General features: G+C 45.6%; 1 protein-coding gene across 2 annotated transcripts in view; it reads right to left on the bottom strand.

The window, feature by feature from the left end:
- Window positions 1-26,114, bottom strand: part of LOC110499502 (cAMP and cAMP-inhibited cGMP 3',5'-cyclic phosphodiesterase 10A) — a 247,419-nt gene that overhangs the window by 121,208 nt on the left and 100,097 nt on the right. For both annotated transcript variants that reach the window (XM_090213143.1, XM_090213144.1), the window contains exon 2: window positions 15,140-15,274. In XM_090213143.1, coding sequence (XP_090069269.1) covers window positions 15,140-15,274 — 135 coding nt within the window. The remainder of the gene's footprint in view (window positions 1-15,139; window positions 15,275-26,114) is intronic.

The raw sequence follows: 26,114 nt of genomic DNA, 5'->3' as shown, positions 1-26,114 counted from the left end.
CAGGCTGTATCACAACCGGCCGTGATTGGGCGGCGCATATTTGGTCCAGTGTCGTTATTGTTTGGCCGGGGTAGGACGTCATTGTAAATAATAATTTGTTCTTAAATCACTTGCCTGGTTAAATAAAATAAATATAAATAATTGTGATTGGATTTGTGGCCTTCACTCTTCAATCTTTAAATAGCATCTGATCAGCAATCTAATGATGATATTTCCCAACCCACTTTGCCAAAGCATAGCCCCCACATCACCAGACGGATATTTCCCCCTTTCCTCATCCTCTCCTCTTTTTTCCGAACGTCATTTCCGGTCACAACTTGCAGACTTGTTTACGTGTTGCTGTGAGTTTTGTTGCCAACCTATTTTCCTACCTGACAACTTTACGTTTTTTACTTTTTAATTACCGTTTATATTTTTTTTTTTCCCTCAACTTTTTCACTCCAGACGCTTTATCTGGACGTGGTTCGTCAGGACCTCCACCAGCCGAAGCTAAGTAGTAACATTAACATGATGCTTTATCTGGACATGGTTCGTCAGGACCTCCACCAGCCGAAGCTAAGTAGTAACATTAACATGATGCTTTATCTGGACATGGTTCGTCAGGACCTCCACCAGCCGAAGCTAAGTAGTAACATTAACATGATGCTTTATCTGGACGTGGTTCGTCAGGACCTCCACCAGCCGAAGCTAAGTAGTAACATTAACATGATGCTTTATCTGGACATGGTTCGTCAGGACCTCCACCAGCCGAAGCTAAGTAGTAACATTAACATGATGCTTTATCTGGACGTGGTTCGTCAGGACCTCCACCAGCCGAAGCTAAGTAGTAACATTAACATGATGCTTTATCTGGACATGGTTCGTCAGGACCTCCACCAGCCGAAGCTAAGCAGTAACATTAACATGATGCCTTCTAATGGCAGTCGCTTTACTCATTATATACCGGAAAACGATCGTCTTACGGCAAGCCCAGCTTCAGACGCAATCGTTAGGCAAGGGTACTTTCAGTGTAGGAAAGGATGAAACAGCGTCTGTGCCACCAGTAAGTACAGATAGTAACGTTAGTATAAATCCCCTCGCACGGTCCTCGCAGCTGGACAACTTTCTCATGGCTTCTGGAGGGAAATGCTGTAGGAATGCTCAACCGGTGTCGCTCATTCAGCCGACAGAAACTTTCAACCGGTTTTCCCCATTAAGCAGCAAGTTGGAGTCAGAGGCCGAGCCTTCTCTGGTCTTTCCTCCACCCGTTACGGGGTCTGAGATGCTGAAGCTTCTGTAATGGTTTTCCTCCTCTTCGTCTGAAGAGGAGAGGTGAGAAGGATCGGAGGACCAATATGCGGCGTGGTAAGTGTCCATGGTTGTTTATTAAACACATAAACTGAACACTCTATACAAAACAATAAATGTACCGTGAATACCGAAAACCGAAAACAGTACTGTGTGGTGTAAAACACAGACACGGAAACAATCACCCACAAACAAACAGTTAAACCCAGGCTACCTAAGTATGATTCTCAATCAGAGACAACTAACGACACCTGTCTCTGATTGAGAACCATACTAGGCCGAACTAGGCACCAACGATGTTAGGATGAAACAGTCAGAGGTCACCAAGTGCAACATAGCTTCAGCGTGTAAATCAGCTAGAAAGATGTGTCGGCATCGAGTAATTGTCTCTGGCCCCCTCCCAGTTAGGGGGAGTGATGAGCTCTACAGCAGAGTCTCACAACTCAATCACTGGTTGAAAACTGTTTTTTGCCCCTCCCAAAAGATAGAATTTGTAGATAATTGGCCCTCTTTCTGGAACTCACCCACAAACGGGACCAAGCCTGAACTAAACTTCTTTGAGGAAAAGATCATGATTATTAGAAAGCAAATTACGGACTCCTCTTTAAATCTGCGTATTCCTTCAACGCTCAGTTGTCCTGAGTCTGCACAACTCTGCTAGGACCTAGGATCAAGAGAGACACTCAAGTGTTTTAGTACAATATCTCTTGACACAATGATGAAAACAATCATGGCCTCTAAACCTTCAAGCTGCATACTGGACCCTATTCCAACTAAACTACTGAAAAGAGCTGCTTCCTGTGCTTGGCCCTCCTATGTTGAACATAATAAACAGCTCTCTATCCACCAGATGTGTACTAAACTCACTAAAAGTGGCAGTAATAAAGCCTCTCTTGAAAAAGCCAACCCGTGACCCAGAAAATATTAAATATACTGTCGGCCTCTAGAAAAAGCTGTTGAGCAGCAACTCACTGAAGAAAAACAATGTATACGAAATGCTTCAGTCTGGTTTTAGACCCCATCATAGCACTGAGACGGCACTCGTGAAGGTGGTAAATAACCTTTTAATGGCATCAGACCGAGGCTTTGCATCTGTCCTTGTGCTCCTAGACCTTAGTGCTGCTTTTGATACCATCGATCATCACATTCTTTTGGAGAGAATGGAAACCCAAATTGGTCTACACGGACAAGTTCTGGCCTGGTTTAGATCTTATCTGTCGGAAAGATATCAGTTTGTCTCTGTGAATGATTTGTCCTCTGACAAATCAACTGTAAATTTCGGTGTTCCTCAAGGTTCCGTTTTAGGACCACTATTGTTTTCACTATGTATTTTACCGCTTGGGGATGTCTTTCGAAAACATAATGTTAACTTTCACTGCTATGCGGATGACACACAGCTGTACATTTCAATGAAACATGGTGAAGCCCCAAAATTGCCCTCGCTAGAAGCCTGCGTTTCAGACATAAGGAAGTGGATGGCTGCAAACTTTCTACTTTTAAATTCGGACAAAACAGATATGCTTGCTCTAGGTCCCAAGAAACAAAGAGATCTTCTGTTGAATCTGACAATTCATCTTAATGGTTGTACAGTCGTCTCAAATAAAACTGTGAAGGACCTCTGCGTTACTCTGGAACCTGATCTCTCTTTTGACGAACATATCAAGACTGTTTCAAGCACATCTACGTAACATTCAGAAACTTTCTGTCCAAAAATTACGAACCGCCCTTGCTGTCTCTGCCTGGCCGGTTCCCCTCTCTCCACTGGGATTCTCTGCCTCTAACCCTATTACAGGGGCTGTGTCACTGGCTTACTGGTGCTCTTTCATGCCGTCCCTAGGAGGGGTGCGTCACTTGAGTGGGTTGAGTCACTGATGTGATCTTCCTGTCTGGGTTGGCGCCCCCCCTTGGGTTGTGCCGTGGTGGAGATCTTTGTGGGCTCGGCCTTGTCTCAGGATGGTAAGTTGGTGGTTGAAGATATCCGTCTAGTGGTGTGGGGGCTATGCTTTGGCAAAGTGGGTTGGGTTACATCCTTCCAGTTTGGCCATGTCTGGGGGTATCATCGGATGGGGCCACAGTGTCTCCTGACCCCTCCTGTCTCAGCCTCCAGTATTTATGCTGCAGTAGTTTATGTGTCGGGGGGCTAGGGTCAGTTTGTTATATCTGGAGTACTTCTCCTGTCTTATCCGGTGTCCTGTGTGAATTTAAGTATGCTCTCTCTAATTCTCTCTTTCTCTCTTTCTTTCTCTCTCCTGGAGGACCTGAGGCTTAGGACCATGCCTCAGGACTACCTGGCATGATGACTCCTTGCTGTCCCCAGACAGTCCACCTGGCCGTGCTGCTGCTCCAGTTTCAACTGTTCTGCCTGTGGCTATGGAATCCTGACCTGTTCACCGGATGTGCTACCTGTCCCAGACCTGCTGTTTTCAATACTCTAGAGACAGCAGGAGTGGTAGAGATACTCTTAATGATCGGCTATGAAAAGCCAACTGACATTTACTCCTGAGGTGCTGACTTCCTGCACCCTCGACAAATACTGTGATTATTATTATTTGACCATGCTGGTCATTTATGAACATTTGAACATATTGGCCATGATCTGTTATAATCTCCACCCGGCACAGCCAGAAGAGGACTGGCCACCCCTCATAGCCTGGTTCCTCTCTAGGTTTCTTCCTAGGTTTTGGCCTTTCTAGGGAGTTTTTCCTAGCCACCGTGCTTCTACACCTGCACCTGCATTGCTTGCTGTTTGGGGGTTTTAGGGGTTTCTGTACAGCACTTTGAGACATCAGCTGATGTACGAAGGGCTATATGTAGACACAGTCTATGAGGGCTGGCCAGTCCTCTTCCTGCATAGCTATATAATCTGACTGTAAAATGGTGGTTATATAGCTATATAATCTGACTGTAAAATGGTGGTTATTGAGACAACAATGATGGGTGCTGCACACTTATGCAGACGTCCAGGACTAAACCCTGATTGGATGTCCAGGACTAAACCCTGATTGGATGTCCAGGACTAAACCCTGATTGGGATCCAATTGGCCAGTCCCTATGGATTTCTTGTTGTATACTGCTAGGAGAGCATCCAGGACTTATTTTTCTCTAAATAGCCTAAAAGGAAAGCTTTGACTATCCTTCCTCTGATCATTCAGTAAGATCCCTCCCCTATCAGCATCCAACCCAGTATCATTATGAATAGGCTTAAACGTTTTCAAAGAGATAGCCTGCTGAAATAAAATGGTGATTAAATGCATCAATGATAGCATTTTTCTCCTGTAATGAGGCCAGTGTCTGAATTAATTTGTTGTGGCAGAGAGGAGGAAGTAGAACCATTCAGGGATTTGACAGATTTCCATAAATGTAACAATGTTTTAATTACAATCCGGAAAGAGCAGTTACATAACAATTAGATTTAGATTATTTATTTTATTTATTATTATTTTTTATTTATTTTATTTTGATTCCTAAATTGCTTCATAAAAACTTGCCAGTCCAGGTTTAAGCCTGTGTTCCTGGCCTTGACCCAAGCATCATCTCTTATATGAATGACTTCTGATAATTCCAGAGTGTACCAGGCATTCAATCTACCTTTAACCCTTCATTTTATAAAGGGAGCATGACTATCCACAATAGTATAGAAGACATCTGCAAAGAGGCTCAAAGCTGAATCAAGTACAGGGAACGCTGAACTACAATCAAGATCACTAAAAATATAGATTGTGTAAACTGAAGTTTTTAAAGTTCCTCGTTGTGATGACACGAGGCTTAGATTTTTTTTTTGTATTTTCATATCTCTAACACAAACAACTGGGTAACGGTCACTAATATCTCGGGCGAAGACACCAGTAGGAACACATGTCTCTGGTGTATTCGTTAGAATAAGATCAGTCAGAGTTGACTTTAAAGGATCTCTAGGGTTGGGCCGTGTAGGTTTTAGTCACCAGCTGGGTTTAGGTTTAGATCATTACACGTCTTTTAGATTGTCTGAAGCCTGCATCATAACAACAATAATTGAGGTCACCCAAGATAATAACTTCTGATTTAACAAAAGAGGCCAACAAACTAGTTAACTCCTAAATGCACAAAGATTAGCCGAGGGAGGACGGTAAACGAACCCCCTATAACAGTTATGGAGACATGTTTCCACAGACAAAAGCTTAAAGATAGTAGCTTAAAATGTTAGCAAGGGAAATGGATTTCAGTAAAGATACATTCTTTTTTTTTTTTTTATAAGAACGACCCCTCCACCACCTCTGCCCTGTCTGTCAACTCTGAACACATTATAACCTTCAATATTAATATCAGAGTCCACACTATCCCCAGAGATCCACGTTTCAGTCAATACCAGATCTTGATCCAGTTCAGGAAGTACCCTCCTAATGTTCGGATGCATCAAAACCCCAAAGTCCTTTCCGAATTGTAAGTCTGACGCGGAGTCTTCAACATCAAACCACGTTCAATAGACGGCGCTTGATATTTGATATAGTTGGTATGGCTATCGGCACGGTAACCTAGTGGTTAGAGTGGAGGGGCGGCAGGGTAGCCTAGTGGTTAGAGTGGAGGGGCGGCAGGGTAACCTAGTGGTTAGAGTGGAGGGGCGGCAGGGTAGCCTAGTGGTTAGAGTGGAGGGGCGGCAGGGTAGCCTAGTGGTTAGAGTGGAGGGGCGGCAGGGTAGCCTAGTGGTTAGAGCGTTGGACTAGTAACAGAAAGGTTGCAAGTTCAAACCCCTGAGCTGACAAGGTACAAATCTGTCGTTCTGCCCCTGAACAGGCAGTTAACCCACTGTTCCTAGGCCGGCATTGAAAATAAGAATTTGTTCTTAACTGACTTGCCTGGTTAAATAAAGGTAAAAAATTGCATAGAACTGTCCCGTTTGGTCTATACTTATTTGTAACAGAGGAAGGAGTAGAAATGTGAATTACTGTTCCAAGGTTAACACCATTAGGGCCTGAGGCTGCAGCCCAATGTCCAGTATGAGGAACTCTCAGAGTAACTAATGATGGAATGTTATAAACTGACTAACATGGGCTGTGGTTGTTATAGTGCAACAGCCCAAAAGCTATTAAAGAATATGGAATTCACATTTTCACAAATAGTTCTGGGTGGAGCAGACCACAGTGGGCTTCTCTTTTTGAGCTAACAAGCGCAGATCTATTCAATCGAACGGGTCCTTCATCCCTGTAGTAGAGCGTGTGATCAACATCACACTCATGGAATCAGTGAAAAGATACCTTTTGACAATAAGCAAAGCATTTCATTGTACTGAGTTAAACTTCGCTGTATCCTGTACTTATACACTTTGATTGGACAAATCTATCTACAAAAGCCAAACAAAGCATTTGTAATAGGAAAAACAAAACCATTTATATTAAAATTTGTGATTTTTATGATTACCCTGTTACTGTAGGATGTGAATACAGAGACAAACAACCCTGTCTCTAACTAACGGGTGATATGGAGAGACAAACAACCCTGTCTCTAACTAACGGGTGATATGGAGAGACAAACAACTCTGTCTCTAACTAACGGGTGACTAGTGCAGAGACAAACAACCCTGTATCTAACTAACGGGTGATTAGTGCAGAGACAAACAACCCGGTCTCTAACTAACGGGTGATTAGTGCTCTAACAGACTCTGTACAAACCAGCAATGAACTTTAGAGTCATCATGGACTGAATCCAGACGGAAGAAGAGTGACCCGTTCTGGTTTTAAATGTCTATAATACACTGAGCTAACAAAACATTAAGAACACCTTCCTAACATTGAATTGCAACCCCCCCCCCCCCCCCCCCCCCTTTGTCCTCAGAACAGCCTCATTTCGTCGGGGACATGGACTCTCAAAGGTGTAGAAAGCGTTCCACAGGGATGCTGGCCCGTGTAGACTCCAACGGTTCCCACAGTTGTGTCAAGTTGTCTGGGTGTCCTTTGGGTTTGTGAACCATTCTTGATACACACAGGAAGTGTTGAGCGTGAAATATCCAGCAGCGTTTAAGTTCTGGACACAAACCGGTGCGTCTGGTACCTACTACCATACCTCGTTCAACGACACTCAAATATGTTGTCTTGCCCATTCACCCTTTGAATGGCACAGATACACAATCCATGTCTCAATCGTCTCAAATGAATGAAAATCCTTATTTAACCTGTCTCCTCCCCTTCATCTACATGTCTCCTCCCCTTCATCTACATGTCTCCTCCCCTTCATCTACATGTCTCCTCCCCTTCATCTACATGTCTCCTCCCCTTCATCTACACTGATTGAAGTGGCTTTAACAAGTGACATCAATAAGGGATCATAGCTTTCACCTGGATTCACCTGGTCAGTCTGTGTCATGGGAAAGAGAAGGTGTTCCTAATGTAATGTGTCCCAAATGGCACCCTATTCACTATACGGTGCACTCCTTTTGACCAGGGTTCATAGGGCTCTAGTGAACAGTAGTGTACTATATAGGACTCTGGTCAACAGTAGTGTACTATATAGGGCTCTGGACAACAGTAGTGTACTATTTGGACTCTGGTCAACAGTAGTGTACTATATAGGGCTCTGGTCAACAGTAGTGTACTATATAGGGCTCTGGCCAACAGTAGTGTACTATATAGGACTCCGGTCAACAGAGAGTCTTGTCTGTGACCCAGAGTGACCACACAGTCACAGAGAGTCTTGTCTGTGACCCAGAATGACCACACAGTCACAGAGAGTCTTGTCTGTGACCCAGAGTGACCACACGGTCACAGAGAGTCTTGTGTGTGACCCAGAGTGACCACACGGTCACAGAGAATCTTGTGAGATGTGTGTGTGTGTGTTCTCAATCTGATCCAAGCTCTGAGTCAGTCCTCTCTCAGCATAGCCTAATAGAGGCCATCTTAGAGAGACCCAGCGCTGTGTACTACTCCCTTCACAGAACAGCGCAAACTGTCTCTAACCAGAATAGAAAGATGCGTGGGAGGCCCCGGTGCACAAATGAGCAAGAGGACAAGTACATTAGATTGTCTAGTTTGAGAAACAGACACCTCACAAGTCCTCAACTGGCAGCTTCATTAAATAAAACATTACTAAAGTTTTCTTGTGGTTTTCATGGGAAGTTTTAACATCCTCGGAACAATTTTAGACTTTAAATAGAACCACAAAGAAGCCTGTAGGAAACGTTATGCAGAAGTTCTGAAATTCTGAAACGCTCTAACCTACCTCCCCAAAAAGTTATTTTTTAAAAATGTTTTTATCCTACCCTACCCTACCTTACCCTACCCTACCTTATTTTACCTTATCCTACCCTACCTTATTTTACTTTACCCTACCCTACCTTATCCTACCATACCTTATTTTACCTTATCCTACCCTACCTCACCCTACCCTACATTATTTTAACTTATCCTACCCTACCTTATCCTAACATACCTTATTTTACCTTATCCTACCCTACCTTACCCTACCCTACATTATTTTACTTTACCCTACCCTACCTTATCCTACCATACCTTATTTTACCTTATCCTACCCTACCTCACCCTACCCTACATTATTTTACTTTACCCTACCCTACCCTACCTTATCCTACTCTACCTTATTTTACTTTTCCCTACCCTACCTCACCCTACCCTACCTTATTTTACTTTGCCCTACCCTACCTTACCCTACCCTACCCCACCTAACCCTACCCTACCTTATTTTACCTTACCCTACCCTACCCTACCCTACCTTACCCTACCCTACCCTACCCTATTTCACCCTACTCTACCTTGCTTAACCCTACCTTATTTGACCTTATCCTACCCAACCCAATCCACCCTACCTTACATTTCCCTACCCAACCTGGTCTTACTCTATCCAACCTTATTCTATCCAACCTTATTTTACCCTATCCTGTTCCACCCTATCCTGTCCCTACCTACCTACCATACACTACCCTACCCCACCTTACATTATTCTACCCTACCTTATTCCACCCTATCCTGTCCCTACCTACCATACACTACCCTACCCAACCTTACATTATTCTACCCTACCTTATTCCACCCTATCCTGTCCCTACCTACCTACCATACACTACCCTACCCCACCTTACATTATTCTACCCTACCTTATTCCACCCTATCCTGTCCCTACCTACCATACACTACCCTACCCCACCTTACATTATTCTACCCTACCTTATTCCACCCTATCCTGTCCCTACCTACCATACACTAACCCACCCCACCTTACATTATTCTACCCTACCTTATTCCACCCTATCCTGTCCCTACCTACCTACCATACACTACCCTACCCCACCTTACATTATTCTACCCTACCTTATTCCACCCTATCCTGTCCCTACCTACCATACACTACCCTACCCCACCTTACATTATTCTACCCTACCTTATTCCACCCTATCCTGTTCCACCCTATGCTGTCCCTACCTACCATACACTACCCCACCACACCTTACCCCACCCTAACCTACCCTGCAATACCCTATCCGCATGGCTGGCAACATGACTCTGGACTGTAGCCCTCATGTAGAAAAATAGAAACCCGCTCCAAAATGCGACAAATCTACCAGCTCTCCTACCCCTTCCCTAACTCACACCCACACCCTTGGCTACCCCACTCCACACACACACACACACACACACACACACACACACACACACACACACACACAGCCTGCCCCCATTCAGGCCGGCGCTGGTCCCAGGAGGTTGTTTCTGACGTCAGTAGGAGAGCTGGGCGGCGGGCCAGCCAAGCCTGTGGGCCATTGATGGATGTGCTTGGTCTGTGAGGCAAGCCGCTCTCTCTCTCTCTGTGTGTGTGTGTGTGTGTGTGTGTGTGTGTGTGTGTGTGTCGGGCAGCGTAGACTCAACTTGCCCGTTCCAAACACGTCTAATGACCCATAGAGACCCAGCAGACCCTCTCCTTCTCTCTCTCTTTTAATTAATCCTGTCGATCACACTCTCTCTCTCTCTCCTCTTTCTCTCTCTCTCCCTTTCTCTCTCTCGCTCCTCTTTCTCTGTCTCTCTCTTTCTCTCTCTCCTCTTTCTCTGTCTCTCCTCTTTCTCTCTATCCCTTTCTCTCTCCTCTTTCTCTTTCTCTCTCTTTCTCTCTCTCCTGTCTCTCCCTTTCTCTCTCTCCCTGTCTCTCTCCTCTTTCTCTTTCTTTCTCTGTCTCTCCCTTTCTCTCTCTCCTGCCTCTCCCTTTCTCTCTCTCCTGTCTCTCCTGTCTCTCCCTTTCTCTCTCTCCTGTCTCTCTCTCCTGTCTCTCCTGTCTCTCCCTTTCTCTCCCTCCTGTCTCTCCCTTTCTCTCCCTCCTGTCTCTCCCTTTCTCTCCCTCCTGTCTCTCCCTTTCTCTCCCTCCTGTCTCTCCCTTTCTCTCCCTCCTGTCTCTCCCTTTCTCTACCTCCTGTCTCTCCCTTTCTCTCTCTCCTGTCTCTCCCTTTCTCTCTCTCCTGTCTCTCCCTTTCTCTCTCTCCTGCCTCTCCCTTTCGCTCTCTCCTGTCTCTCCCTTTCTCTCTCTCCTGTCTCTCCCTTTCTCTCTCTCCTGTCTCTCCCTTTCTCTCTCTCCTGTCTCTCCCTTTCTCTCTCTCCTGTCTCTCTCTCTCCTGCCTCTCCATTTCTCTATCTCCTGTCTCTCCCTTTCTCTCTCTCCTGTCTCTGACTTTCTCTCTCTCCTGCCTCTCCTGTCTCTCCCTTTCTCTCTCTCCTGCCTCTCCTGTCTCTCCCATTCTCTCTCTCCTGCCTCTCCCTTTCTCTCTCTCCTGTCTCTCCCTTTCTCTCTCTCCTGCCTCTCCCTTTCTCTCTCTCCTGTCTCTCCCTTTCTCTCTCCTGTCTCTCCCTTTCTCTCCCTCCTGTCTCTCCCTTTCTCTCTCCCCTGTCTCTCCTGCCTCTCCCTCCTGTCTCTCCCTTTCTCTCCCTTTCTCTCTCCTGTCACTCCCTTTCTCTCTCTCCTGTCTCTCTCTCTCCTGTCTCTCCCTTTCTCTCCCTCCTGTCTCTCCCTTTCTCTCCCATTCTCTTTCCTGTCTCCCCTCCCTTTCTCTCTCTCCTGTCTCTCTCTCTCCTGTCTCTCCCTTTCTCTCTCTCCTGTCTCTCCCTTTCTCTCTCTCCTGTCTCTCCTGTCTCTCCCTTTCTCTCTCTCCTGCCTCTCCCTTTCTCTCTCTCCTGTCTCTCCTGCCTCTCCCTTTCTCTCTCTCCTGTCTCTCCCTTTCTCTCTCTCCTGTCTCTCCCTTTCTCTCTCTCCTGTCTCTCTCTCTCCTGTCTCTCCCTTTCTCTCTCTCCTGTCTCTCCCTTTCTCTCTCTCCTGTCTCTCTCTCTCCTGTCTCTCTCTCTCCTGTCTCTCCCTTTCTCTCTCTCCTGTCTCTCCCTTTCTCTCTCTCCTGTCTCTCTCTCTCCCGTCTCTCCCTACTTTTTCTCTGTCTTCCTTTCTTTCTGTCTACTATTCTGTCTATCACAGACGTGATTAAAGGACACAACCCACGAGGCTGAATAAAATGAATGCATTGAAATGGGGGTGGAAATGTGGTTGTCTCGTCGACCTACCTTAACGTGCACTAACTGTAAGTCGCTCTGCATAAGGCAATGTGCTAAATAACGCATCCTTACAGAACAATGGATGTTTGTACCCAACGAGGTTATAGGTCCTGTGCTAACAATGGACAGCTGCAAGCTGACGGTGAGAGTATGATAGGAACGATGCTTGTTCCCTGGTCCTGTAAGGCACAGCTGGTGGAGCAGGGTGCTTGTAACACCAGGGTTTTGGGTTCAATTCCCGGGGCCACCAGTACGTAAAAAGTCACTTTTGTATAAAAAATAAAACATAAACTAACATAAACTTCTGCTAAATGGCAGAATTCCCAAATCACTTCTAAACAACGATGGAGACGGGATGTGTGAGATTGGTGTTCACCTGCAGCTCTAATAAAGGCTTTATAGAGCATCCATTACGTCTTCATAAGCACTTTATGTGGTGCTCAATAGAGGCAGATGTAACAGGGAGTAGTGGTGTTGTGGGTTACCTGGGTATCATGAGTAGTGGTGGGGTGTGTGTGTGTTACCAGGGTATCGTGAGTAGTGGTGTGTGTGTGTGTGTGTTACCAGGGTATCATGAGTAGTAGTGGGGTGTGTGTGTGTTACCAGGGTATCGTGAGTAGTGGTGTGTGTGTGTGTGTGTTACCAGGGTATCATGAGTAGTGGTGTGTGTGTGTGTGTTACCAGGGTATCATGAGTAGTGGTGTTGTGTGTGTGTGTGTGTGTGTGTGTGTTACCAGGGTATCATGAGTAGTGGTGTTGTGTGTGTGTGTTTTACCAGGGTATCATGAGTAGTGGTGTGTGTGTGTGTGTTACCAGGGTATCATGAGTAGTGGTGTTGTGTGTGTGTGTTACCAGGGTATCGTGAGTAGTGGTGTGTGTGTGGGTGTGTTACCTGGGTATCGTGAGTAGTGGTGTTGTGTGTGTGTGTTACCAGGGTATCGTGAGTAGTGGTGTTGTGTGTGTGTGTGTTTTACCAGGGTATCATGAGTAGTGGTGTGTGTGGGTGTGTTACCTGGGTATCGTGAGTAGTGGTGTGTGTGTGGGTGTGTTACCAGGGTATCGTGAGTAGTGGTGTTGTGTGTGTGTGTTACCAGGGTATCGTGAGTAGTGGTGTTGTGTGTGTGTGTTACCAGGGTATCGTGAGTAGTGGTGTTGTGTGTGTGTGTGTTTTACCAGGGTATCGTGAGTAGTGGTGTTGTGTGTGTGTGTTACCAGGGTATCGTGAGTAGTGGTGTTGTGTGTGTGTGTTACCAGGGTATCGTGAGTAGTGGTGTGTGTGTGTGTGTTACCTGGGTATCGTGAGTAGTGGTGTTGTGTGTTACCAGGGTATCATGAGTAGTGGTGTTGTGTGTGTGTTACCTGGGTATCGTGAGTAGTGGTGTTGTGTGTGTGTGTTACCTGGGTATCATGAGTAGTGGTGTGTGTGTCTGTGTTACCTGGGTATCGTGAGTAGTGGTGTTGTGTGTGGGTGTGTTACCAGGGTATCATGAGTAGTGGTGTGTGTGTCTGTGTTACCTGGGTATCGTGAGTAGTGGTGTTGTGTGTGTGTTACCAGGGTATCGTGAGTAGTGGTGTGTGTGTCTGTGTTACCAGGGTATCGTGAGTAGTGGTGTTGTGTGTGGGTGTGTTACCAGGGTATCATGAGTAGTGGGGTGTGTGTGTGTTACCAGGGTATCGTGAGTAGTGGTGTTGTGTGTGGGTGTGTTACCTGGGTATCGTGAGTAGTGGTGTGTGTGTCTGTGTTACCTGTGTATCATGAGTAGTGGTGTTGTGTGTGGGTGTGTTACCTGTGTATCATGAGTAGTGGTGTTGTGTGTGGGTGTGTTACCAGGGTATCATGAGTAGTGGTGTGTGTGTCTGTGTTACCAGGGTATCATGAGTAGTGGTGTGTGTGTGTGTGTGTTACCTGGGTATCATGAGTAGTGGTGTGTGTGTCTGTGTTACCTGTGTATCATGAGTAGTGGTGTTGTGTGTGGGTGTGTTACCTGTGTATCATGAGTAGTGGTGTTGTGTGTGGGTGTGTTACCAGGGTATCATGAGTAGTGGTGTGTGTGTCTGTGTTACCAGGGTATCATGAGTAGTGGTGTGTGTGTGTGTGTGTTACCTGTGTATCATGAGTAGTGGTGTTGTGTGTGGGTGTGTTACCTGGGTATCATGAGTAGTGGTGTGTGTGTGTGTGTTACCAGGGTATCATGAGTAGTGGTGTTGTGTGTGTGTGTTACCAGGGTATCATGTGTGTGTGTTACCAGGGTATCGTGAGTAGTGGTGTGTGTGTGTGTGTGTGTTACCAGGGTATCATGAGTAGTGGTGTTGTGTGTGTGTGTTACCAGGGTATCGTGAGTAGTGGTGTGTGTGTGTGTGTGTGTTACCAGGGTATCATGAGTAGTAGTGTGTGTGTGTGTGTGTGTGTGTTACAAGGGTATCATGAGTAGTGGTGTTGTGTGTGTGTGTTACCAGGGTATCATGAGTAGTGGTGTTGTGTGGGTGTGTTACCAGGGTATCATGGGTAGTGGTGTTGTGTGTGTGTGTTACCAGGGTATCATGAGTAGTGGTGTTGTGTGTGTGTTACCAGGGTATCATGAGTAGTGGTGTTGTGTGTGGGTGTGTTACCTGGGTATCATGAGTAGTGGTGTTGTGTGTGTGTGTGTGTGTGTGTGTGTGTGTTTTACCAGGGTATCGTGAGTAGTGGTGTGTGTGTGTGTGTTACCAGGGTATCATGAGTAGTGGTGTTGTGTGTGTGTGTGTTACCAGGGTATTGTGAGTAGTGGTGTTGTGTGTGTGTGTGTTACCAGGGTATCATGAGTAGTGGTGTTGTGTGTGTGTTACCAGGGTATCATGAGTAGTGGTGTTGTGTGTGTGTGTGTTACCAGGGTATCATGAGTAGTGGTGTTGTGTGTGTGTGTGTGTGTGTTACCAGGGTATCATGAGTAGTGGTGTTGTGTGTGTGTGTTTTACCAGGGTATCGTGAGTAGTGGTGTGTGTGTGTTACCAGGGTATCATGAGTAGTGGTGTTGTGTGTGTGTTACCAGGGTATCATGAGTAGTGGTGTTGTGTGTGTGTGTGTTACCAGGGTATCGTGAGTAGGGTGTGTGTGTGTGTGTGTGTGTTACCAGGGTATCGTGAGTAGTGGTGTTGTGTGGGTGTGTTACCTGGGTATCATGAGTAGTGGTGTTGTGTGGGTGTGTTACCTGGGTATCATGAGTAGTGGTGTTGTGTGGGTGTGTTACCTGGGTATCGTGAGTAGTGGTGTTGTGTGGGTGTGTTACCTGGGTATCGTGAGTAGTGGTGTTGTGTGGGTGTGTTACCAGGGTATCGTGAGTAGTGGTGTTGTGTGGGTGTGTTACCTGCAGGCAGGCTACCGCTGCTCTTCCTCTTGTGCCATCTGTCCAGCGTCTCTGAACTCACGCTCTCCGATACAAACTCATCCAGCATCTGAGGGTGAAGGGTTAAATAATCCTTCACTTGGTCATCCGTCAGACCTGCACAACAACAACAACAACAACAACAACAACATACAGAGGAGGACATTAGCTCTTTCATTCATTCAATACATATATTATTATGTCATATATTTAATTCATTCATTACATCATTCATTCATTATACATTTCATTGGTTCATTACATCAATCATTCATTACATATGTCATTCATTATATATTTAATTCATTCATTACATCAATCATTCATTACATCAATAATTAATTGCATATTTCATTCATTATATATTTCATTCATTCATTACATCATTCATTTACTATATTATTTATTTACTCATTACATAATTAATTTGTTAAATCACTCATTCAATACCTATTTCATTTATTAATTCATTGTATATTTAAATCATCAATTATTTTAAAAGAGAACACAAAGACAGAAAAATAGCATGATTTCAGTTGTTTGACCGAGAGGGATACAGCTTCATGTAAACACATAACACAACGTCCCAGGTGACATCACTGATTAATATCATGACGTCATGACAACCAGCTTTTGTCCGCGGGGATGGTGGTGACCAAGGCAGTGGAGGTAGCGTCTCCGGGGAGAGGAGGCCCAACAGAGGCAGCTAGATGAAGGAGGGGAAGAGGACTGAAGTGTTGCTTCATGGGTAATTAGGTTGTTGAGAGCTGCTGTTTATTATGTGTGTTGTCGGGGACGACGGGGAGAACAACCATTTGCCAGGACATCACTGAACCATCACTGACTGTCTGTACTGTCCTGTGTTTTGTAAGCATTGAGACTAGCGATTCTGCGCCAAGTTTTCTGAATAACCCACCCATTTTTACACCACCCATTTTTACACCACCCAGTTTCACACCACCCCGTTTCCCACCACCCAGTTTTCACACCACCCGGGTTTTACACCACCCGGTTTCACACCACCCAGTTTTACACCACCCGGGTTTTACACCACCCAGTTTTACACCACCCGTTTTCACACCACCCAGTTTTTTTTACAACACCCGGTTTCATACCACCCAGTTTGACACCACACGTTTTTTACACCACCCGGTTTTACATCACCCGTTTTTTTATAACACCCAGTTTGACACCACCCGGTTCTTACACCACCCGGTTTCACACCACCCTGTTTTACACCACCCGGTTTCACCACCCGGTTTGACACCACCTGTTTTGTAGACAGAACAAATAAATGCTGACTGTGTTCTATGCCCATGCCCCACATTCGTCCATCAGCAACCGACTGTGTCATTGGAGGGGACTGGATGTGTGACATCCATAGAGATAGTTATAGGACTCACACTTAGATAGAACCCCATTTTTACATGGGACATTCCCATTGAGGGCTTCCACCATTTTAAAGTAGTCAACTGGGCCGGGATTCCTATGGGTTGGGAGTGATCAGACGACGACCAGAGCATTGTCTACTTCTTCAACTTGGATGCTATACTTGAATTGTTAGATACTACTGCACTGTTGGAGCTATGAACACAAGCATTTCACTACATCCGCAATAACATCTGTTAAATATGGACCAATAACATCTGTTAAATATGTGTATTCTGACCAATAACATCTACTAAATATGTGTCTGTGATCAATCAAAAGGGATTTTATTTGATGGTGTGTAAATGGCTTTGAGCTATATCACCGCCATCTAGTTGACACAATAAATTATTAGAGCAGGTAGCCTAGTGGTTAGAGCAGGTAGCCTAGTGGTTAGAGCAGGTAGCCTAGTGGTTAGAGCAGGTAGCCTAGTGATTAGAGCAGGTAGCCTAGTGGTTAGAGCAGGTAGCCTAGTGGTTAGAGCAGGTAGCCTAGTGTAGCCTAGTGGTTAGAGCAGGTAGCCTAGTGGTTAGAGCAGGTAGCCTAGTGGTTAGAGCAGGTAGCCTAGTGTAGCCTAGTGGTTAGAGCAGGTAGCCTAGTGGTTAGAGCAGGTAGCCTAGTGTAGCCTAGTGGTTAGAGCAGGTAGCCTAGTGGTTAGAGTAGGTAGCCTAGTGGTTAGAGCAGGTAGCCTAGTGGTTAGAGCAGGTAGCCTAGTGTAGCCTAGTGGTTAGAGCAGGTAGCCTAGTGTAGCCTAGTGGTTAGAGTAGGTAGCCTAGCGTAGCCTAGTGGTTAGAGCAGGTAGCCTAGCGTAGTCTAGTGGTTAGAGCAGGTAGCCTAGTATTTAGAGCAGGTAGCTTAGTGTAGCCTAGTGGTTAGAGCCAGGTAGACTAGTGATTAGACAGACACAAGTAGCCTAGTGGTTAGAGCAGGTAGCCTAGTGTAGCCTAGTCGTTAGAGCAGGTAGCCTAGTGTAGCCTAGTGGTTAGAGCAGGTAGCCTAGTATTTAGAGCAGGTAGCTTAGTGTAGCCTAGTGGTTAGAGCCAGGTAGACTAGTGATTAGACGCAAGTAGCCTAGTGGTTAGAGCAGGTAGCCTAGTGGTTAGAGCGGGTAGCTTAGTGTAGCCTAGTGGTTAGAGCCAGTTAGTCTAGTGGTTAGAGACAGGTAGCCTAGTGGTTAGAGCAGGTAGCCTAGTGGTTAGAGCGGGTAGCTTAGTGTAGCCTAGTGGTTAGAGCCAGTTAGTCTAGTGGTTAGAGACAGGTAGCCTAGTGGTTAGAGCAGGTAGCCTAGTGTAGCCTAGTCGTTAGAGCAGGTAGCCTAGTGTAGCCTAGTGTAGCCTAGTGGTTAGAGCAGGTAGCCTAGTATTTAGAGCAGGTAGCTTAGTGTAGCCTAGTGGTTAGAGCCAGGTAGACTAGTGATTAGACGCAAGTAGCCTAGTCGTTAGAGCAGGTAGCCTAGTGGTTAGAGCAGGTAGCTTAGTGTAGCCTAGTGGTTAGAGCCAGTTAGTCTAGTGGTTAGAGACAGGTAGCCTAGTGGTTAGAGCAGGTAGCCTAGTGGTTAGAGCAGGTAGCCTAGTGGATAGAGCAGGTAGCCTAGTGGTTAGAAACAGGTAGCCTAGTGGTTAGAGGCAGGTAGCCTAGTGGTTAGAGCAGGTAGCCTAGTGGTTAGAGACAGATAACCTAGTGTAGCCTAGTGGTTAGAGCCAGGTAGTCTAGTGGTTAGAGCAGGTAGCCTAATGGTTATTATGTATACAACTTTCCCACAACTTTCTGGGAATGGTGCAGAATAGTTGCTTAGCTTCGGAAACATTCTGAGGAAATTTAACTTCTTTGGGACTGGGGGGCAGTATTGAGTAGCTTGGATGAATAAGGTGCACAGAGTAAACTGCCTGCTACTCAGGCCCAGTAGATTTGGATAGACAACTCTGAAGTTTCTAAAACTGTTTGAATGAGAGAATAACAGAACTCATGTGGCAGGCAAAAACCTGAGAAAAAAATCCAACCAGGAAGTGGGAAATCTGAGGTTTGTAGTTTTTCAACTCATTTCCTATCGAAAACACAGTGTCTATGGGGTCATATTGCACTTCCTAAGGCTTCCACTAGATGTCAACAGTCTTTAGAACCTTGTTTGATGCTTCTACTGTAAGGTGGGGGCTCATAAGGGCTGTTTGAGTCAGGTGTCTGGCAGAGTGCCATGAGCTCGTGACACGCGTTCACGTGAGAGTTAGCTTTTCCATTGCATTTCTACAGACAAAGGAATTCTCCGGTTGGAACATTATTGAAGATTTATGATAAAAGCATCCTAAAGATTGATTCTATTCTTCGTTTGACATGTTTCTACGAATTGTAATATAACTTTTCGTCTGAACTTTCGAATGGACTTGCCTGCGCGTCGTGATTTTGGATTGTGTACTAAACGAGCGAACAAAAAGGAGGTATTTGGACATAAATGAGGGACTTTATCGAACAAATCAAACATTTATTGAGGAACTGGGATTCCTGGGAGTGCATTCTGATGAAGATCATCAAAGGTAAGTTAATATTTATAATGCTATTTCTGACTTCTGTTGACTGCACAACATGGCGGATATCTGTTTGGCTCTTTTGTTGTCTGAGCGCTGTACTCAGATTATTGCATGGTGTGCTTTTTCAGTTAAGCTTGAACAGGGAAAGTGAAATATTCCTCGATATTAAAAAAGACACAAACCACTAATGACAACTACAAGCCTGTAGATACACTGTCCTACTCATCCTTTACTGCTGCACGGCTTGTTGTAGCTCAGAGTGGAAATAGGAAGAACGTTTTATGTTTTATAGAAGTGCTAAAAAACAAAGAGTTGACAGTAAGAACTTAAACATGTACTCAGTCTGAAAAACAGCTGTTTTTTTGGCCGTACTTGTTGACAGTCTCTCTCTAGTCATGGTTTTAAACGTTTTGAAATCTTACCGTCTCAATTTTGCTGTAGATTTATTTTATGCCTGCTCACGTCACTGCAGACATCTGATTGGCCAGCGGTAGGTTTATAGTGCACTTGATTTGCTCTCTGGGCCCACCAGACACGGTCATCTGAGACATCCGATTGGCCAGCGGTAGGTTTACAGTGCACTTGATTTGCTCTCTGGGCCCACCAGACACGGTCATCTGAGACATCCGATTGGCCAGCGGTAGGTTTATAGTGCACTTGATTTGCTCTCTGGGCCCACCAGACACGGTCATCTGAGACATCCGATTGGCCAGCGGTAGGTTTATAGTGCACTTGATTTGCTCTCCGGGCCCACCAGTCACGGTCATCTGAGACATCCGATTGGCCAGCGGTATGTTTATAGTGCACTTGATTTGTTCTCTGGGCCCACCAGACACGGTCATCTGAGACATCCGACTGGCCAGCGGTAGGTTTATAGTGCACTTGATTTGCTCTCTGGGCCCACCAGACACGGTCATCTGAGACATCCGATTGGTCAGCGGTAGGTTTATAGTGCACTTGATTTGCTCTCCGGGCCCACCAGACACGGTCATCTGAGACATCCGATTGGCCAGCGGTAGGTTTATAGTGCACTTGATTTGCTCTCTGGGCCCACCGGGGAAGGCAGTTATTACCTTCAGACATAAGAAATGTTCAAAATGGCAACAGTTCTCCTAGCCAGCGCGCAAGGCAGCTGAATCAGGTGCACCAAGTACCACCAACAGCACAAGACTAAATAAATAAAAAGGAATACAAGGCTTTATCATTGTTGTTGTTTTTTACAGACAGACCTGCTCTAGAAAGTTGAGTGAAGTTCAATCTCGTGCTTCTCCCTGTGGGCTGATATATCTTCTGCACGGCAGTCCCGGGGTGGGGACATTGGAGTAGAAGGAGCGAGAGTAGAGAGAGACAGACAGGGGCAGAGAGAGTAGAGAGAGACAGACAGGGGGAGAGAGAGTAGACAGAGAGAGAGTAGAGAGAGACAGACAGGGGGAGAGAGAGACAGGCAGGGGAGAGAGAGTAAAGAGAGACAGACAGGGGAGAGAGAGTAGAGAGAGACAGACAGGGGGAGAGAGAGACAGACAGGGGGAGAGAGAGTAGAGAGAGACAGACAGGGGGAGAGAGAGTAGAGAGAGACAGACAGGGGAGAGAGAGTAGAGAGAGAGAGTAGACAGAGACAGACAGGGGGAGAGAGAGTAGACAGAAAGAGAGAGTAGAGAGAGACAGACAGGGGGAGAGAGAGTAGAGAGAGAGAGAGAGAGAGAGAGAGGGGGGGGGAGAGTAGAGAGAGAGAGAGAGAGACAGACAGGGGGAGAGAGAGTAGACAGACAGACAGGGGGAGAGAGAGTAGACAGAGAGAGAGTAGAGAGAGTAGAGAGAGAGAGAGAGTAGAGAGAGAGACAGACAGACAGGGGGAGAGAGAGTAGACAGAGAGAGAGAGTAGAGAGAGTAGAGAGAGAGAGAGAGTAGAGAGAGAGACAGACAGACAGGGTGAGAGAGAGTAGACAGAGAGTAGAGAGAGTAGAGAGAGCGAGAGAGAGAGAGAGAGCGAGAGAGAGAGAGAGCGAGAGAGAGTAGAGAGAGAGAGAGAGTAGAGAGAGAGAGCGAGAGAGAGAGAGAGAGAGAGAGACTAGAGAGAGAGAGAATCTTAGAATCAACTATTAAAGACTACCAGAACCCACTGGATTCTCAAATTACTTTGAACGAGTTACAGGACAAAATAAAAACCCTCCAACCCAAAAAGGCCTGTGGTGTTGATGGTATCCTTAATGAAATTATCAAATTTACAGACAACAAATTCCAATTGGCTATACTAAAACTCTTTAACATCATACTTAGCTCTGGCATCTTCCCCAATATTTGGAACCAAGGACTGATCACCCCAATCCACAAAAGTGGAGACAAATTTGACCCCAATAACTACCGTGGGATATGCGTCAACAGTAACCTTGGGAAAATTCTCTGCATTATCTTTAACAGCAGACTCGTACATTTCCTCAATGAAAACAATGTACTGAGCAAATGTCAAATTGGCTTTTTACCAAATTACCGTACAACAGACCATGTATTCCCCCTGCACACCCTAATTGACAACCAAACAAACCAAAACAAAGGCAAAGTCTTCTCATGATTTGTTGATTTCAAAAAAGCCTTCGACTCAATTTGGCATGAGGGTCTGCTATACAAAAAAGATGGAAAGTGGTGTTGGGGGTAAAACATACGACATTATAAAATCCATGTACACAAACAACAAGTGTGCAGTTAAAATTGTCAAAAAACACACACATTTCTTCACACAGGGTCGTGGGGGTGAGACAGGGATGCAGCTTAAGCCCCACCCTCTTCAACATATATATCAACGAATTGGCCCGGGCACTAGAAAAGTCTGCAGCACCCGGCCTCACCCTACTAGAATCCGAAGTCAAATGTCTACTGTTTGCTGATGATCTGGTGCTTCTGTCACCAACCAAGGAGGGCCTACAGCAGCACCTAGATCTTATGCACAGATTCTGTCAGACCTGGGCCCTGACAGTAAATCTCAGTAAGACCACAATAATGGTGTTCCAAAAAAGGTCCTGTCGCCAGGACCACAAATACAAATTCCATCTAGACACTGTTGCCCTAGAGCACACAAAAAAACTATACATACCTCGGCCTAAAAATCAGCGCCACAGGTAACTTCCACAAAGCTGTGAACGATCTGAGAGACAAGGCAAGAAGGGCATTCTATGCCATCAAAAGGAACATAAAATTCAACATACCAATTAGGATCTGGCTAAAAATACTGGGACAAACACCAAATTGAGACTCTGCATACAGAATTCTGCAAAAATATCCTCCGTGTACAACGTAGCACACCAAATGATGCATGCAGAGCAGAATTAGGCCAATACCCACTAATTATCAAAATCCAGAAAAGAGACGTTAAATTCTACAACCACCTAAAAGGAAGCGATTCCCAAACCTTCCATAACAAAGCCATCACCTACAGAGAGATGAACCTGGAGAAGAGTCCCCTAAGCAAGCTGTTCCTGGGGCTCTGTTCACAAACACAAGTAGACCCTACAGAGCCCCAGAACAGCAGCACAATTAGACCCAACCAAATCATGAGAAAACAAAAAGATAATTACTTGACACATTGGAAAGAATTCACAAAAAAACAGAGCAAACTAGAATGCCCTCGCTAGAAGCATGTGTTTCAGACATAAGGAAGTGGATGGCTGCAAACTTTTTACTTTTAAACTCGGACAAAACAGAGATGCTTGTTCTAGGTCCCAAGAAACAAAGAGATGTTCTGTTGAATCTGACAATTAATCTTAATGGTTGTACATTCGTCTCAAATAAAACTGTGAAGGACCTCGGCGTTACTCTGGACCCTGATCTCTCTTTTGAAGAACATATCAAGACTGTTTCAAGGACAGCTTTTTTCTATCTACGTGACATTATAAAAATCAGACATTTTCTGTCCAAAAATGATGCAGAAAAATGAATCCATGCTTTTGTCACTTCTAGGTTAGACTACTGCAATGCTCTACTTTCCGGCTACCCGGATAAAGCACTAAATACACTTCAGTTAGTGCTAAATACGGCTGCTAGAATCCTGACTAGAACCAAAAAATGTGATCATATTTCTCAAGTGCTAGCCTCCCTACACTGGCTTCCTGTCAAGGCAAGGGCTGATTTCAAGGTTTTACTGCTCACCTACAAAGCATTACATGGGCTTGCTCCTACCTATCTCTCTGATTTGGTCCTGCCGTACATACCTACACGTACGCTACGGTCACAAGACGCAGGCCTCCTAATTGTCCCTAGAATTTCTAAGCAAACAGCTGGAGGCAGGGCTTTCTCCTATAGAGCTCCATTTTTATGGAACGGTCTGCCTACCCATGTCAGAGACGCAAACTCGGTCTCAACCTTTAAGTCTTTACTGAAGACTCATCTCTTCAGTGGGTCATATGATTGAGTGTAGTCTGGCCCAGGAGTGTGAAGGTGAACGGAAAGGCTCTGGAGCAACGAACCGCCCTTGCTGTCTCTGCCTGGTCGGTTCCCCTCTTTCCACTGGGATTCTCTGCCTCTAACCCTATTACAGGGGCTGAGTCACTGGCTTACTGGGGCTCTCTCATACCGTCCCTGGGAGGGGTGCGTCACCTGAGTGGGTTGAGTCACTGATGTGATCATCCTGCCTGGGTTGCCCCCCCCCCTTGTCTCAGGATGGTAAGTTGGTGGTTGAAGATATCCCTCTAGTGGTGTGGGGGCTGTACTTTGGCAAAGTGGGTGGGATTATATCCTTCCTGTTTGGCCCTGTCCGGGGGTGTCCTCGGATGGGGCCACAGTGTCTCCTAACCCCTCCTGTTTCAGCCTCCAGTATTTATGCTGCAGTAGTTTATGTGTCGGGGGGCTAGGGTCAGTTTGTTATATCTGGAGTACTTCTCCTGTCCTATTCGGTGTCCTGTGTGAATTTAAGTGTGCTCTCTCTAATTCTCTCTTTCTCTCTTTCTTTCTCTCTCTCGGAGGACCTGAGCCCTAGGACCATGCCTCAGGACTACCTGACATGATGACTCCTTGCTGTCCCCAGTCCCCCTGGCCGTGCTGCTGCTCCTGTTTCAACTGTTCTGCCTGCGGCTATGGAATCCTGACCTGTTCACCGGACGTGCTACCTGTCCCAGACCTGCTGTTTTCAACTCTCTAGAGACAGCAGGAGCGGTAGAGATACTCTTAATGATCGGCTATGAAAAACCCACTGGCTTTTACTCCTGAGGTGCTGACTTGATGCACCCTCAACAACTACTGTGATTATTATTATTTGACCCTGCTGGTCATCTATGAACATTTGAACATATTGGCCATGTTCTGTTATAATCTCCACCCGGCACAGCCAGAAGAGGACTGGCCACCCCACATAGCCTGGTTCCTCTCTAGGTTTCTTCCTAGGTTTTGGCCTTTCTAGGGAGTTTTTCCTAGCCACCGTGCTTCTACACCTGCATTGCATGCTGTTTGGGGTTTTAGGCTGGGTTTCTGTACAGCACTTTGAGATATCAGCTGATGTACAAAGGGCTATATAAATAAATTTGATTGGATTTAGAGAGAGAGTGGACAGTGAGTAGAGAGAGACAGACAGTGGGAGAGAGTAGAGAGAGAGTAGAGAGAGACAGACAGGGGAGAGTAGACAGAGAGTAGAGAGAGAGTAGACAGAGAGTAGACAGAGAGTAGAGAGTGAGTAGACAGAGAGGAGTAGAGAGAGAGTAGACAGAGAGTAGAGAGAGAGTAGAGAGAGAATAGAGAGAGACAGACAGTGGGAGAGAGTAGAGAGAGAGTAGAGAGAGACACAGTGGGAGAGAGTAGAGAGAGAATAGAGAGAGACAGACAGTGGGAGAGAGTAGAGAGAGAGTAGAGAGAGACAAACAGTGGGAGAGAGTAGAGAGATACAGACAGTGGGAGAGAGTAGAGAGAGAGTAGAGAGATACAGACAGTGGGAGAGAGTAGAGAGAGAGTAGAGAGAGACAGACAGTGGGAGAGAGTAGAGAGACATGTTGGGCGGCAGGTAGCCTAGTAGTGAGAGTGTTGGACAAGTAACTGAAAGGTTGCTAGATCGTATCCCCGAGCCGACAAGGTAAAAATCTGTTTTTCTGCCCCTGAACAAGGCAGTTAACCCACTGTGCCCTGGTAGGCCATCATTGTAAATAAGAATTTGTTCTTAATTAACTGACTTGCCTAGTTAAATAAAGGTAAAATACATTTTAAAAAATGTCCACAGCTTTCGTGAACTAATTTGTGCTAGTCGTCTTCCTTACAACCAGTTACTGGGGCTAAACAGGCAGAAGAAAGTCAACAAATGGGTAGGGAACTTTGCAAAACTAAATGACCAAACATTTACACACACAACGTCCAGAAGGATGAAAAGGGGGAAAACCTGGAGGACATGAGGGTTGGGGGTGTCATAACCCTCTCTGCTTCCTGTTATTCATAACCCTCTCTGCTTCCTGTTATTCATAACCCTCTCTGCTTCCTGTTATTCATAACCCTCTCTGGTTCCTGGTATTCCCAACCATCTCTGCTTCCTGTTATTCCTAACCCTCTCTGGTTCCTGTTATTCCTAACCCTCTCTGGTTCCTGTTATTCCTAACCCTCTCTGGTTCCTGTTATTCCTAACCCTCTCTGGTTCCTGTTATTCCTAACCCTCTCTGGTTCCTGTTATTCCTAACCCTCTCTGGTTCATGTTATTCCTAACCCTCTCTGCTTCCTGGTATTCCCAACCATCTCTGGTTCCTGTTATTCCTAACCCTCTCTGCTTCCTGGTATTCCCAACCATCTCTGGTTCCTGCTATTCATAACCCTCTCTGCTTCCTGATATTCCTACCCTCTCTAGTTCTTGTTATTCATAACCCTCTCTGCTTCCTGGTATTCCCAACCATCTCTGGTTCTTGTTACTCATAACCCTAAACCCAAGTCATTCCCTCTCTGGTTCCTGTTGGAAATAATTTACAATACAATGCATGAGACCACAGTGACACAGAACTGTGGGATGTGTGTGTGTATGTGTGTGTGTGACACTCTGAGCTGTAGGATGT

This window comes from Oncorhynchus mykiss, chromosome 20 (genome assembly GCF_057628025.1).
Source record: "Oncorhynchus mykiss isolate SJ-2025 chromosome 20, ASM5762802v1, whole genome shotgun sequence".
NCBI lineage: Eukaryota > Metazoa > Chordata > Actinopteri > Salmoniformes > Salmonidae > Oncorhynchus > Oncorhynchus mykiss.
Note: the sequence above shows the minus strand (reverse complement) of the source record. Positions and strands in the feature narration are given on the sequence as shown.